Raw genomic sequence first — 15,680 nt, forward strand, 5'->3', positions numbered from 1 at the left:
CTCTCTGGAGGGGGCCCAGATGGATACATCCCCCATTCCTGCTGCCTTCAGGCGCATCCCACCTGAACTAGACACCACGCCCGGAAACGGGAGACAGGCCAGGCAAAGGGAGACAGGTGTCTGGAAGTCTACCTGGCTGGACACACTCAGACTACCAACAGACGGGTGTGTTGGTGAGATTGTTTTGTGTTTTGTGTGTGTGTGTGTGTGTGTGTGTGTGTGTGCGTGTGTGTGTGCTGATTCGAGAACATGAGCAACAAGACTGTAGCAAGATGGTTACATAAAATCCCAGCCCTCCGTCTGTCTCTTCCTGATAGCATGCCAGGGGTCTTACCTTGGCTCGCTGCCCGACAGACTGTCTCCATCGCTGGGTTGCGTCTGGCTCCCCTCCTCCCTGGCGCTGGGGCCTGGGATTTGCTGCTGGTGCTTAACTGCCAAACTCTGCTGGCTTGTCTGAGGTCTCTCCTCTGGCCCTTCGTCCTCATCTTCATCACCACCACCACCACCGCCGCCGCCGCCGTCGCCCACCTCCATCTTCTCGTCCTCCTTTCCCTGCTCGTCACTCTCGTTATCACTCTCCTCGCCCAGCATGTCATCAACCTGCAATAAGACGATCAGAATGAGATTAAGTGGAACAACTCAGTTTTTATGGGTCGACATGGGAGTCTCATGAGTAGACAGGCTGCTTGACATTGCACTTGACAGTGTGAATTTGCTTTAAAAAGGTTCACAGCACTTCTGTTCCACAAAGAACAAAACAAAGAAGCAAAGAAAACATTTATAAATGGACTGAATTTTGTACATATATGTTTCATATCACACTTGCATGAATGGTGCCAAAGTGTCATACTACCATACTACAACTGATATCTGACAACATTTCTGATACTGGCACAAGTGCAAGGTTAGCCACTGTACCACTGATGCTGGTAGTGTAACCGAACCCTAACCCTTTCCATGAACACCAACGACTTCCACGCGTGCACAATGACCAATCAAGTTTTCAAACAAAGACAAGACAAAAGGTTCTACTCATAATTCACATTTGACTCACTTTGTCTATACCCGGCACTCTACTGTTTGACATCTTTATGCGACATGTAAGCGTCTTTGATTCACACTCCTGCAGCTTTTAATGACATGTCGGTACTCTGCCCGTGGATCTGGCCTCTCTAGCGCCGAAGCTTAATTACTCCACTCTCCCAGACGAACGACAAACACGTTGCCCGTCCCCTGATACCACTTACGGCGGTGGCAGAAATACTGGTGGACACGTTCAGTGAGTTCACAAGGAGATAAGGGAAGGAAAGGAACAAAAGGGACCGTGCGACCAGCAAAACTTTGTTCTCGCTTTGTTACATTTATACACTTATTTCGATAACGAGAGAAATGTTCAATTAATCTTAAAAGCAGGCTCAGTGAGGAGGAACGCTGCGTTAACGCTTGGTTGTGTGTCCTAAAGGGATGGAATTCCTTGGGTACTGCAGGAATATAATTACGCGTATCTGATTTGATCGCCTCCTTCAATAAAAGACTCTAAACTCCGTGGAAAATTCCTGCGCAGACTCTAAGTCTTACTTGGTAGAGAAGAAAAATACTGCAGCCTATTTAATAACATTAACATGATATAAACCAGATCTCTGCATTAGATTACATAGAGACTTTCCAGCTGTGAGAAATCGTCAGCATTTAATTCATTCTTTTTGTTCCGCAATTGACTAATTTCTCGTTTAAATCCTCAGCAGCTGTTCATGAATTAATATTTCTTGGCAGAATATTTCTGTGGCCACCGGTTTTACTTTTCCCCATCTCAGCACAGCAGGCTGCCTATGAGACCATAAACACTAGCATGTTCAAGACCAGCCCCTCCATCACGACCAGCGCGTGGATCCATTGATACGGTCTGATATCGACCACTGGGAAATGTATCATTCCCACAAGGAGCTTTATTCTCTGTGTCATCTGAAAACCAACAAGTCAGGGCCCTGGATCATGGGAATGGAACTGGTTAATGAGAAAATAGGATAATTAATAAGGTTCTGCGCGAGGTCAGTCATGTCAGTTCATGTCAGTCATGAGGTCATGTCATGTCATGTCAGTCATGAGGTCAGTCATGTGTCAGTTATTACTTTCACATCACCAGGGCCGTTGCACCTACAACTGTAAAGCCATTTCTTATTTTGTTATCAACCTTTTATTGATTTGAGGGGGAAAAAAGAGGCCAATCTTGCCAATAAACAAGGGGTGCTGTGGTCCTAATAAACATGGGGTGCTGTGGTCATTATTTTCCCATTAATGCAGCCTTCGCACAGCCACATACTAACATATCACTGCCAGCAGAAACTTGGCCCTGAAGGGAATAATTTTATATGACCGTTTCTTGCCCCAGACTAGGTGGAGGCTTAGCCACATTTACATTTAGAGGGTATTCTCTTTCTCCCTTTGATCTATTAAATGCAGATGTAGGTGTGAAATGCTCCCCACTGGCTCCTACCAGCTGTCCACAATCTCCTCTTTGGGTTAAACAAAGACCTGGGTTAAACTTTATCTGAATTATATGTTTGTGTCATTAACTGTAAATGTATTCATGTTTGGTATCATTTTTATAGTCTCAGTACAAGGAGTACAATGAATTAAGTGTTAGAATGTTTAGAACATCCTGTATAACATTTCTACCTGAGGAGCCTTCCTAATATGTTAAATAGTAAGTGGGTGTGTGTAGGTGTGTGTAGGTGTGTCTGGGTGTGGCTGACTGAAACGGCGGGAAGAGAAAGCCAATCAGAGGACGTTGTACCTGATCACCACGTGAACCACACCCTTGCAAATTGAGCATAAAAGGCCAGCCTCTTCCGGTAGTCTTTAGAAGAGAATATTGAGAATCTGGTGAAATCCATGATGGGCTGACACAAACATGTACTTTTCTCCCTTGAGGGGCACTGGCCCCTCATTGAAAAGAATAAAGCCTGGATCCTGATCTTGCATCGTCCTGATTGAGTCTCAAGAGAAATATGGTAGTAAAAATATACCATCAGCCCAGAGGTGGTTCTGTAATTAACCAACAATCTTTATTTGCCCACTGGCAGGAGGAAAGGTTAATAGAAAGGGAAATGAATGAGAGGAAAATGACGGACGCATCCCAGAGGTCTGAGGAGTGTTTGGCTGAGTATAAGTGGGTGAGCAATACATCCCATCCCATAATGACAATGAAGCTTGGCAGAAACTGTGACAAGTGGGTTTCATACTGGTTGAATGAAATTACACCAAATTCAACCTCTTTCACGCAGCACCTAACAAGTAGCGCTGACAACAGATGTTGACAGAGCGGTTGGGGCTGCCCATGAAAATATTATTAGCGAATCCATCCATCAGCACAGGATCCAAGGCCCATCCAGGGTTGTGGGGGAAATTATGGTAAAATGGCCTGCTAAACTAACCAAGGAGCCTTTGTTTTATTTTCCAGAGAATAATTAAAAAAAATATATACACATTGTGAGTTAGCTCACAGCCAATTACCAAAACTTAGAAGATCAGTATGACAAAGAAGAAGATTTTTTTTAAAGAAAGAGAGAGCAAGAGAATCTGACAGCCACAACCTGCACTGTACTACAAAGACGTTACCATCATTGTTAACGAGCTGGAACAGTGGCACTTGAACTGGTTTGGATTGTGTTTGATTGGATTGTGAAATGGCACAATGTCTCATGATCATTAAACGGCAACCCACATTTTATGGGATTCAAAGCATAAAACAAGCATAAACAGGCCCTACTTTTCACACTTTTCTATTTAGAATTATTACATTTAGATCATAGACTATATTGTAGCCTACTAACCTCAAAGCCAGCTATCAAAAATTACTCAATACACGTGTTGGCACCATATTGTAGTCAGAGTGCCACTGCCACCTACTGCCCTTTCTTGGTAGGCCTGCTGGTTGTAAATACTAAAATCTGTCGCCTATGTGTGCCAAAGGTTGCGATGACCTATAACACACATACAGCCCCTAGTTACTGAGGAACAGAGTAGCCTATTAGCCTGGTTAACACCAGACCGCTTCTCAAATCACAATTGAGACCGAGTGGTTCTGGAAAGGCTTCATTGACTTACGACTTTCTGGGGCGTAACAAGCAGTGAAATTAAACTTAAATTGTTGTATTAAATTCTTACCCAATCGTTTCAGAGGCAGTAGTACAAAGACTTTTGTACTACTGCTTTGTTTAGGAAAAAACGATTTAAGCCCTCCTTTTGAAGTCCCACGGCACACAGATGATTTACAGAACTACCTCCCATGTGTCTTGTTGCTTCTGACAGGTGCTGCATTACAGTGCTGCATCACGACGACAGTCAGATACTATGAGGGAGCAGCCTGTACATCATTGAATGGCAGCTCCTCCACGACTGTCCTTCAGTCGCCAGGTCGACGCCAGCTTTAATGGTTGGCATCGATCTGTCAGAGGAAAGAGTCGACGCCTGTGACGAAACGGCAATGTATTCCCAATTTCCAGGTGTAGTTTATTCCACACACAGTTTAAGGGATAGAGAGTTTAACTAATTGCCTTTGAACAGGACATGGATTGATATATGATGTGTGCATCTGGGAGAATGAAGGAAAGAATGGGGATGGTTGCAAATGGAAAAACGCAAGATGTTTCAATGTTACAGTTCCCTTACACAATGTCTCTCTGCCCAGGAGAAACAAAGGGGCTAAAGAAGCTTGAAAGCTCAAGACATTTGATGACAACAGTTTTATCTTGGTCTAGATAAGTTTTTTCTTTTCAATTTTTCTTTCTAGATAAGAAAAATTGCTCATTAACATGGTATAATGTAGGGCAGAAATCAGACAGATCTCCTTCTGGTCTCAGGAGAATTGTGAAAGACATCGAACCAAAAACCAACAGCCCAATTTATTTTTAATAGAGACAGGGAATGATAGATTCCTCTGTGGATTTTGGCCCTGGCTGTTCTGCACTCTTTCAGCCTCTGCATACATCTAGAGTATATGAAACGCTTCCCCAGGGTAGGATGGCTCATCATTGGGATAGCACGCTACGACAGACCCAGACAATAAGGTTAAAAGGTCAACACTCTCATCACGCAGGCTGGGGTTGGTGTTTGTGAGAGCATTAGGAGAGTATATGAGCCCATGATGAACCCAATGAGATGATGAACCCAATAATCACTCAAGATTATACAACTCCAAAGCCTCCTCAAAGTACTCTAAAGTGCAATCAAAGCTCCAAAGGTATGAGAGTTGGCACAAAAGTTCAATAGAACCGACCTGAACTTAATGGCTCAATGTCTTTCTGGACCTCCTGAGGACAAAAGCAGAATCACAAAAGGTCCTTCCATTAAAAACACAGTGTGGAGCAGAAAGAAAGGCATTACACCAAAAAGGTGTTAGGAGCTCAATTACTTGCACCCAAGTTCATGCTAGCCTGGCCTGATGTGACTTGCACCATATGAAACAGCAGTCTCTCACATCAGTTTGTGAGAGAGGCTGTTGCTCAGTGAAGTTTTTTGAACATTTCATAGTTTCTCCAGAGACGGTTGATAAAGCGTGTATATTAAGGATCTTTGGTTTCTCTGTGTATGTGTGTGAGTGAAAGAGTGTACTGTGCGCTTGCATGTGTGAGTTTGGGCATATGCAAATGTGTGTCTGCTCATTTTTTATATTTATTGATTAATGGGCATTGAATTGTTTCATTTTGCTTTTCCCTCCAGTAAAAAAGAATGCAATCTGTATTTAAGCAGCAGTAGCCCATCGCGACAGCAACGGTGCATCTGCTGCCCAGGCTAATTGCAGGCATTCAAAAGGGGGTTAAGCTGGTTCCACATATGTGCCACTGAGAACACAATTAATTGACAGAAGGTCTTAACCGCCATTGCCCACACCTCCCTGCGGCTCCCAGTTGTTGCGTGTTGTATGTGTTTTGTGGAAACAAATCCTAAGTGTTCACTAGTGACACATAATAACAAGACCAGCTATGATTGATTTAGAATTTCTACAAAGGGTGAACTATACAGTTGGGAAAAATATGGGATGCAAAGGCTTTTAAGAGTCTTAGCAAAGTCTTGCCATGTAATACCCAAATCCCTCCAACAGGCTGACCTCCTGTCACTTACGCTACAACAATAAGTCAATGAGATGACCATATAGATTAAGCTGACCTTCCTGGATGCGTGCTGGCCTGGACAATTCATTAAATCAATGAAGCCAACCACTGAGTCAGATGTCTGTAGGGAAGGTCAAAACGAGACGAGCGTTTCAGAGCCACTTTGCTTCTTCTGTGTGATCCACTGCTGTATGTCGGATTAGACATGCCTGGAGTCTTCTAGATGTTGCCAAGTGACAAAAACAATCCAAAATTCATCAAAGAGAGATCTCAGAGAGACACATCTAAAACCATAATGCATGGCTGCCTTGTCCTACATAAACATTGTACATATCTCTGTGTGAACAAATTAAGGGTGATGCCTTTGCCTTGGGGTACCAGAGACAACGATGAAAAAGCCAAGCAATGCTCAGTGACGAGACATGCAGATTGGATCCGCCTGGTAAGCAACTGCTGTTGCCCACACAGCACTGAGGCAAAATTGATTTGAGTGCACACGCCACATCGTGACACTCCCACCCCTGCACTGGCCTTGAAGCCTCAGCTAGTCAAGACACAGAGACTAGAGTGGCAAAATGTCAGCTCTGTACATGTGAATACAGCTATTTCACAGATGATTCTAGTCAAGCCCACTTAAGAAGTTCAAGTCTATAAAAGGGACTTTTGAAATGTCTTTCAGACCACCCACAGACTGATAAAAAAACTGCCTTTGCCAAACCATCGTATTAAGAACCTTAGAAGCTATCCAGAGCCCAAGGGTCATTATTAGAATGTTTCCACATGATAAGTACTTTAGACCGTTTTTCCTCTGAGAATTTAAGAGTTGTAGGCTGAGTCCTGTAGTTTTGTGCAGGAAAATCTACTGTGATCTGGGGTTGCAGACAAAAACATGGTCAGGGTTGGTGATTTCTAAGCAGGGTTTTAGAAGCACTGTAGCCCTTTACTGAACATTTTAGAAGAACAAGTAGAAAATGTAAGGGCGCACACTTTACATCAATCTGCAATGCGCTGTGACTTAAATGGGAGCACCATACCACAAGTTCCACTCCTATGCCGATTTTGCACAGTTTTGTGTCCACCAGACCCACTGCTTATCTTTCCCCAGTGCTCTCATTGCTTGCTTCCATTACATATGGACATGGATGACAAGCAAGTCTTCAAATCTGGTAAACTTGAAGGTACAACATGTCAATAGCATCTTTTGTGTACTGCATAGAACAGGTCAGGTGCTTGTTCAAAGAGATGTTCAATGCACCAAACCGATTCTTAGTTTGTCTGATGCAGTGCAGTGGGAGAAGAAAGAGCTGGGTTTATTATACAACCATATTTTCATTACAAGACATCTGAACTCAAAAACGCAAGGTAGGGGGCGAAAAAGGAGGAAGGGAAGACAAAATAAACTGCAGTGAAGCCATCAAACTGTAAGACTACTAGCTTTTCGTCCTGCAATTTTCTTTTTACTCTCCCCATAATCTCCTCATCCATTTCGAACTCTCTGCTCTCCCCATCCCTCTCTCTATCCCTCTCTCTCCAGTTTGCTCTAGGTTATTACCATTGGTTTCAGCTCCTGCTGGGAAAAGGCTTGGCTTTGGGATGTACTCTCAGCCCTTTAGGGTACAGAGGGGATGCTCATGGCACACTCCCGGCCAGACTGAAGGCACCCTGCGTGGGATGGGCGTCTGCTAAGACACAGAGGCAACTGCACAGATCCTTGCTGACGTAAGAGATCAGGTGAGAGATCAAAGCTTCACAGCGCAGCTACAAGAGTCTCGGACAGATTAATAAGTAGGATAAGTATATATACTTTTTTGATCCCGTGAGGGAAATTTGGTCTCTGCATTCAACCCAATTGGTGAATTAGTGAAACACAAACAGCACACAGTGAACACACAGTGAGGTGAAGCACACACTAATCCCGGCGCAGTGAGCTGCCTGCTACAACAGCGGCGCTCGGGGAGCAGTGAGGGGTTAGGTGCCTTGCTACAGCGGCACTCGGGGAGCAGTGAGGGGTTAGGTGCCTTGCTACAGCGGCAGTCGGGGAGCAGTGAGGGGTTACAGTAGGTGCCTTGCTCAAGGGCACTTCAGCCGCGGCCCACTGGTCAAAGAGAAGATAAAGAGAAGAAAGACGTAAGAGCAACAGGGGAGCCAGTTGTGGCAGCTCGATTTCTGAAATCGCAACTGCATTTAATCATGAAAAAAAGAAAGACAAATGGTTACCTAAGGATATGATTCTCCTGTATGGCCCAAATAAAGAAGGGTAGTGACACCATGATTGGTAATAAAATATTAAGTATAAAGGTTGCCTTTTTTACCCATACGAAAGTACACAACAGACAAGACATCCCTGTTGATTTTCATAGTATTCAAAAGGATGAAGCCATCCAAACTCTACATGAAAAGAATTTGTAGAAAGAAAGCTGGATGGGAGTCATAGAAGTGTGAAGGTAAAGATAAACTGCAGAGAAACTTTATGCAAAGACCACCAAGAACATGCAACACTCAAACAGGAACAGTTGTGCGAGAGATGAAGTGTATACTGTAGCTGCTTTCTGAACTTAGCCAGCTATTACACTACTCCGCTCCTAGTATTTCAGACGGACATTATGTAAATGAATTCGTGTCTGAACGAAGCAAAGAACATGCGAAGATTCTGTTCATGATCAACCACGTTCAACTACGCTGAGATTCTGTTCATGTGCATCGGTGTCGTTGTTGTTAGCATCATATCTGAATCGCCCAAAGGGTCGGACCTCCGTTCGACAAAGCTCCGCATACACTGCGGAGGAAGTGTCTGAAAGCAGATTATGTGAGAGGGAGCTAGAGAGAGGGAGAGAGAGAGAGAGAGAGAGACTAAGAAAAAAGAATGAGAGCACGCGCACACCCCGCAGTATTGTGAGTTTCTCTGGCTCCTCCATTGTGCTGGAGCTTGCCTCAGATCAAAGGCCATATGCTTGTGGCTGCCAGCAAGGCCAAAAGCACGGCCTGCATATACAGCAGCAATTACCCTCAGGAGTCTTGGCCATTTATTACCGCTGCTTCAAAGCATTCAGGTATACACACACAAGCTCTACACACACACACACACACACTCATATTCACAGAGATGCTCGCAGACAGATGTGCTCTCTCTCACACACAAACACACACGCACAGAAGTTTGAACATCTTTGCAAAGAGAAAAAAAGACACCATCTCGAGGGGTGCACTGAAGCTTCAGAGTCCGAGATAATTTCAAAAGAAAAGAAAAAAATCCCACCTGCAGAGAAATTTAATGCAATATTATTCTTGTTCTTCTACCTAGAGGTACACACAATCTCCACTGGTATAGGCAGGACGCCCACACAAGATAAAATAAATCCAACCCACATTACTTTGTCTGTCTGATAAAAGCACGGCGAGAAGCAGAAAGCGATGAGGCTGCAGAGAACACAACTGAAACTTTCTCCCTGACTCATCTAAGTGAGTTTTAGATCAACAGGCTGGCATACGAATCTGTGGACGTTCCTGGAATCCAATTCTAACTGAAAGAGTTTGAATAAGTTTGCCCAGTTAGAATCCATCATCGGCCTAATGAGCCTACAGTACGAGTACTATAAAATGCAGAGCAACAAAAAGTGAGAGAAGAAAATAGACTGATGAATAAAGCAGAGGCAGAAAGAGAGAAAGCGAGAAAGAGAAGAGAGGAGGAAGAGACAAGAGGAAGTAGACAGACAGGAATAGAGAGAAAAGAGAGTGTGGAGAAGAGGAAAAGAGAGGAAAAAAAGGGGGGGAAAGAAAAAATGGAAAAGAGAGGAGAAAGGAGTAAATAGATGAGTGTGTGTGTGGGGCTGAGAGTGCGTGTGCAGATACAAGAAATGTTTACTAGTGAACACGTCAGGGCACCTGAGAGCTGACCCCACCCTGAGCTCATCAATAGTGAACACCACCTGGAGCTGCAGCTTAAGCAAGGGACCGACGCCAGAGTCAAGGCCAGAGTGACTCATCCTGGGGAGAGGAGCGTAATGACCGGCCCGACCGCACAAGGAGACCGTTGACAACAGCTGACCCCGGTCCTGATTACGGGGATGATCTCTGATGAGTCATGGACATGAGTGAGCAACGGGGCAAATGACAGCTGGTTAATCATATAAGCTGGTGCGTGACATGTGACCTCTGACAAGGTCAAATAAGAGGGTACTGGTCGAGTGAAGAGGACAACGTGACTTAAAACAACCACTTCACGTCTGTGTAGATTTTAAAATAATAGAAACAGCAATTCGATTTGGATTTGCTTTGGTAAATAATGGGAGTAATAAGGTAATAAAGCACTTAGATAAATAATGAAAAGACTAAAAGAATGTACAAACACGATGCAGGAAGATAAACGAGTTGGAGAAAAACAAGCAGATGCCAAAAGATAAATTACTTTAATTAAGACCGTGCAATGTTATTGCTGATGTGATGATAGTGCAGTCTTTCTTGCGATACATCCTACCCTGATAGATCAACAGCATCACCGTCTCACATGGGCCAAGTAAATGTTTTGCTTGTGAGCAGATATTTTGGGAAAGTGGATGAGAGAGTGATGGAGTAGAGTGGAGATTACCAGGGTTGGAGTTGAGTGATGAGGAGAGAAGGTTGCCTGACCATCAACTAAGCCGTCAATTCTGCTGCACAGACCAATCAAAGAGGAGGGGGGGGACGGCATGCGGTGGCACAGCCTTTCCTGAAACTACCCTCCGATAACACGATGTGATGCATGAAACTGCCTACTTTAGAGGTGGGGAATTTTCAAGACCCCATCAACCCGGCAAAATGGTAACGTTAAAATATTTTATTTTTTTGCATTTTTTGGAAGTTACATTTCCCGTCTCGGTCTGCTGGATTGGATGTTTTTTAAATTCATATGTTAGTCTGTTTATGACTTATGTTTGTGTGTGGCTGTTTTGTTTTGAATCTAAGATCTTCCATGTCAAAAAAGAAAGCCATTATTAAAAGGTAGGCACATTTTTTTTAAAATTATTTCCTCCTGTTCCTCACGCCCCACCTGTCATGTCTCTATTCCCCACTAGTGGGGCCCGCCCCACATTTTCAGAACCACTGCTTTAGAGGCACAGAGAAAAGATTTAGAGGTGTAATTACAGTAACTGCTGGAGTCTGTCCAGAGGAAAAAAGAATGACACTGTGGCCAGAGCGAAGTCAAACGCACAAAGTGGGCTGAGTCAGGCCGAAGTTAATTAATAAAAGATAGATAGATAGATAGATCAGAATTTACACTGAACCATTTGCATGTGACTGGTTTAGTAAATTTCACTTCACCAGAGAGATTAAGTCCCTGCCTTGACGTAGCTTCCCGCTATCTATATCGATGCCAAACTCAAGCCCAATGTGTGAGAAAGACAGACACGATGTTGCGTGTAACAGTATTGCGTGGGTTACCCACAGTTGCGAGGCATAAAAAAATTATATTCATTATAACATGGGGTAGAATATGCAGAGGTACAGAGAACTGCCCAAAAAAAGTAGAGAAAGAGAATGTGGAAGCAAACCGCTCAAATCTCCTAAATATCGCTCCAATACAACCCAGTTTCCAGCTCAGGACCATCCACTATCCTAACTGAGAGTGGGCAAGGCTTCCCAGCAACAAGGGGGTCCTGGAGCCTCACGCCCATGTCTGCCACCCCTGGCTCAGACAGCCTGGTGCGCCTTTATGCCCATCTGGTGCTGGCACCAACTGAACTTACCGTCAATGCCAGAGCAAAACTACAGCCAGAGAAACACACACCACAAGCAACTCATCTAAAAGTGGGCAAAAGCTGAGGAGATCCTATTTGCAGCAGATTGGTGTACATTGGTGCAGTAGTGCTTTCCTCCCCTTATCACATATGATGTATGGCTGTTCTCTTTTTCACAAGATTGGGGCGGAGGGGAGCTCAGCTGTGGACTTATCTGAGAGAGAGACTGAGATGGGAATGGCCTGCCCTGAGATGAGAGTCGAGCAGACACAATCCTCTCATCATTACTTCTTCTCACTAAGAGAAGGAGAGAGAAAGATGAGATCTGGGGAAGCAGAAAGGCAGACTGTGTAAGAGAGAAAGACAGGGACTGGATGAGGGTGAAGGGAGGCTGATCGAGAAAGACAGAATAAACCACACTGGGAAAACATCATCAGAGAGACCAATAGGCAATGGGTACAAAGTGACAATGAGCAACTGAACAAGACAGAGAATACTGTATTCTGTAGCCTTGCTTGAAATGAGGCTCACTGAAACACTAATCCTAAGGAGGAATGCTGCTCTATCCCGGTGGAGCCTGTTTTGGCAGAAAGTTTGAGTAGTTTGTACAGACTTTCTTAACTTTAGCATCTGCCTATGTCTCTCTCTGCATGCAGTCACCAGGGGCCTGTATGAGGGACCCAGAGGTGGTGGCAGGGGAAGGACAACCACACACACACACACACACTCATTAGCACTTACCGTGGTCTCATTAATAGCTCCTGAATAACAGTCACACAACAGGGGGAAGACACCACTGTGTTTTTGGAAAAAAAAGGAGACTTCACACCCCAATTAGATAACCTAAGATCGATCACACACACATACACACACACACACACACACACACACACACACACGCACACACCATCTTAGACCAAACACACAAACACACTCCCAGAGGTCACAGTGTAAAAGGTTCTCCCGATGGCAATTCCGACGGAGACCACCGCTGCAGTGTGTTGATTCTGGCCTTCAGATGTATGTGGTCAATATGCTACAGCTCTGGGACCACAGGGGGCTCCATCACTGATGGGGCCAACAAGCCTTAATGAGGCTAAAGCACAAAGAGCCCGCAGCAACAGTTGGTCAATACCTTCGGCTGAAGTTCCATTACAAAGACCAAAAACTCCATTCCAAGCTTGTCACACTATATTACAATGACTACAAAACTACATCTCAACTGTCTTTCCATGGAGAAGCCAGAGGGGGGGAGGTCTGTTTTAAAGTCTCCAAAGAAAATCCACATGGAAGCGGTCACAACAAATGAACATTAACAGAGAGAGTGACATGAGTGAAGTTGCTGGATAAATCATTTCGACTGATGTCTGCTCCACTGCTAGCCTGGAGATTCCAGACCCTGATAATCTAGAAAGATTCAGGGTCTGGCCACGAATAATGTAATGGCCCAACTCGAGGGGCGGCACCAAGTGCGCATTTGAAGATCTCACTTCACACAATTGGATAACACAATATGACCAATGTTTACTGACTGATTCCGGACTTCGATGCAATTGGATAACACTACGACTTTCATCAGTTTAGCTCGCCTCTGGCCCGCCTATATCAGATACACTAATGTGATTGGCTCCCCGCGATTCAAGTGGAAAAAGTAACGTGCATCATTACTCATTGCCAGAGTGTCTCTCAGAGACAATTCAAATTGTGCTCTTGAACTCAGGAGTTTCCAGGGTACTCCACTGCATCCACTGATGCTGCTGTTTTTGGGCTTCTTTCCAACCCAAGAAGACCTCTAAACTTCTAGCTCTGTGATATTTTTCTTTTCATTTCAGCACTACCACTGGGGCAATGCAGAAGAGTGCGATTACCTCTTTATCAAATAATAACAGTCTCAGTCTCAGTCTCAGTCTCAGTCTCTCTCTCTCTCTCTCTCTCTCTCTCTCTCTCTCTCTCTCTCTCTCTCTCTCTCTCTCTCTCTCTCTCTCTCTCTCTCTCTCTCTCTCTCTCTCTCTCTCTCTCTCTCTCTCTCTCTCTCTCTCGAGAAAGGAGACAAAATACAAAATCTCTTCCCCTTCCACACAAATAAATAATTAAACCCCCAGCCTGCGCCAAACAGGCATGCTCGTTTTTAAAAGAGCAGCTTGGCTGATTACAATATGACAAGCGCAACAAATTGGCTAATATTATCCCGGTATAATGATGGTTTTCCACTGCACCTTAGCCGACGTGCCAAGCTACTATTGGTTCCGGTGTCAGGGGTAATGTGAGGTGCCTTTGGCATCCGAGGGTGGAGCTGGTGCTGGTGGAGGCTTTCCTCCATCACCTCGGTATCATACAATTATCATCACTGCTGTAATTCATGCATGTAGCTTCAGAACAAGCAGCCCTTTGGCAGCTTATATAACCTAATGTGTTCCATCAGACAATGCTTTGGGTCTAACGACTCAGGAGGGAGTTGTACTTTGGAAGTGAAACTTTTGGGGGGTTTAAATACAGAGCTGTGTAATATTCTTGGGGGAGAGATTAAGAAAGAGCTGAGTGAGTGAAAAAGGAAGAGAAATCTTCGTGGGTGCAGCCGTGGCCTACTGGTTAGCGCTTCGGACTTGTAACCGGAGGGTTGCCGGTTCGAACCCTGACCAGTAGGAACGGCTGAAGTGCCCTTGAGCAAGGCACTAAAGCAGCCCTCACTGCTCCCCGAGCGCCGCTGTTGTAGCAGGCAGCTCACTGCGCCGGGATTAATGTGTGCTTCACCTCACTGTGTGTTCACTGTGTGCTGAGTGTGTTTCACTAATTCACGGATTGGGATGAATGCAGACCCTCACAGGATCAAAAGAGTATATATACTTATACTTACACGTTTTTTTTTGTTCAGAATGACCTCTCTCTAGGTTACATAGTAATAGAAGACCAAGTGAACACACGTGCATGTGTGGAATGGAAAGAACAGAATATTAAAAATAAAACAGAAAGTGAACATTTAAATAGTAGCGGACGTAAGCATTCTGGATAGTGGAGGCAGGATGATGGCAAAACAAAGCCTTTAAAACACACTTTCTGGAGCGATTCGGGGCAGAGCCGGGTTCCGCCAGTTCTGCACAACCAAGGCACTATTAATCTCTTGGGTGAGAAGCGTAAAGCGTATCGGTCTCAGAGATGGAGAGGAGGGGAGGGGAGGAGAGGAAGGAGCGGAGCAAATTCTCTCCCTTTGGCTCTTTTTTATGGTTTATTCATTGGGTATTTTTAGAGTTTGAAATATAAAAATCGGAGAAGGAAAAGAGAGGGCAGAATATCTGGGGAGCGACGGGCAGACAGTCTAATTTTATTTTATACTCCATGGGGATTTGTGAGAATAAACGAAAGGCAAGTTGAGACGAGGTCATTCAGGAGTCACCCTAGGTTTGGGCTGTTGAGACATCACTAAAATATTAGAGACCGAATTCTTTAAGAGAATAGCAGCTGCTTGAAGCCAACAGCGGTGTCTAGAGAAGCACAGCCAGTCTTGCAAGTTACAAAGACTACTAGCAATTATAAAAACAATATAATGAGAGGCGTGCAAAGTCATAGGCATTGGAAAGGATGTCTTCCCTTCACTGAATAACCAACTTTACTCAAGAGATCATTTCACATTCACTCAAATTCACACACAGCATGAGTCATATTAAAAATGTCTGCAAGTAAATCACATGCCATTCAGGAAACTGGATAAAACATTATGAAAATGAACAACTGATAGTCATCATGGGAACCAGTCTTTGTGAAATGCCAAGTTGCTCTAGCCAAAAGCACTTCCAGTCATTATTCAATAAAATTACCTCTTCCCTCCAATAACACCGAGGGTTATATTTTAACGGTC

At 44.3% G+C, this 15,680-nt stretch overlaps 1 protein-coding gene across 1 annotated transcript in view; it reads right to left on the minus strand.

Moving 5' to 3' along the window:
• Positions 1-15,680, minus strand: part of ctdp1 (CTD (carboxy-terminal domain, RNA polymerase II, polypeptide A) phosphatase, subunit 1) — an 89,990-nt gene that overhangs the window by 37,752 nt on the left and 36,558 nt on the right. Inside the window, exon 12 of the mRNA XM_042076267.1 lies at positions 335-600. Within this exon, the coding sequence (XP_041932201.1) occupies positions 335-600 (266 nt within the window). The remainder of the gene's footprint in view (positions 1-334; positions 601-15,680) is intronic.

Source organism: Alosa sapidissima, chromosome 21 (genome assembly GCF_018492685.1).
Source record: "Alosa sapidissima isolate fAloSap1 chromosome 21, fAloSap1.pri, whole genome shotgun sequence".
Lineage (NCBI taxonomy): Eukaryota > Metazoa > Chordata > Actinopteri > Clupeiformes > Clupeidae > Alosa > Alosa sapidissima.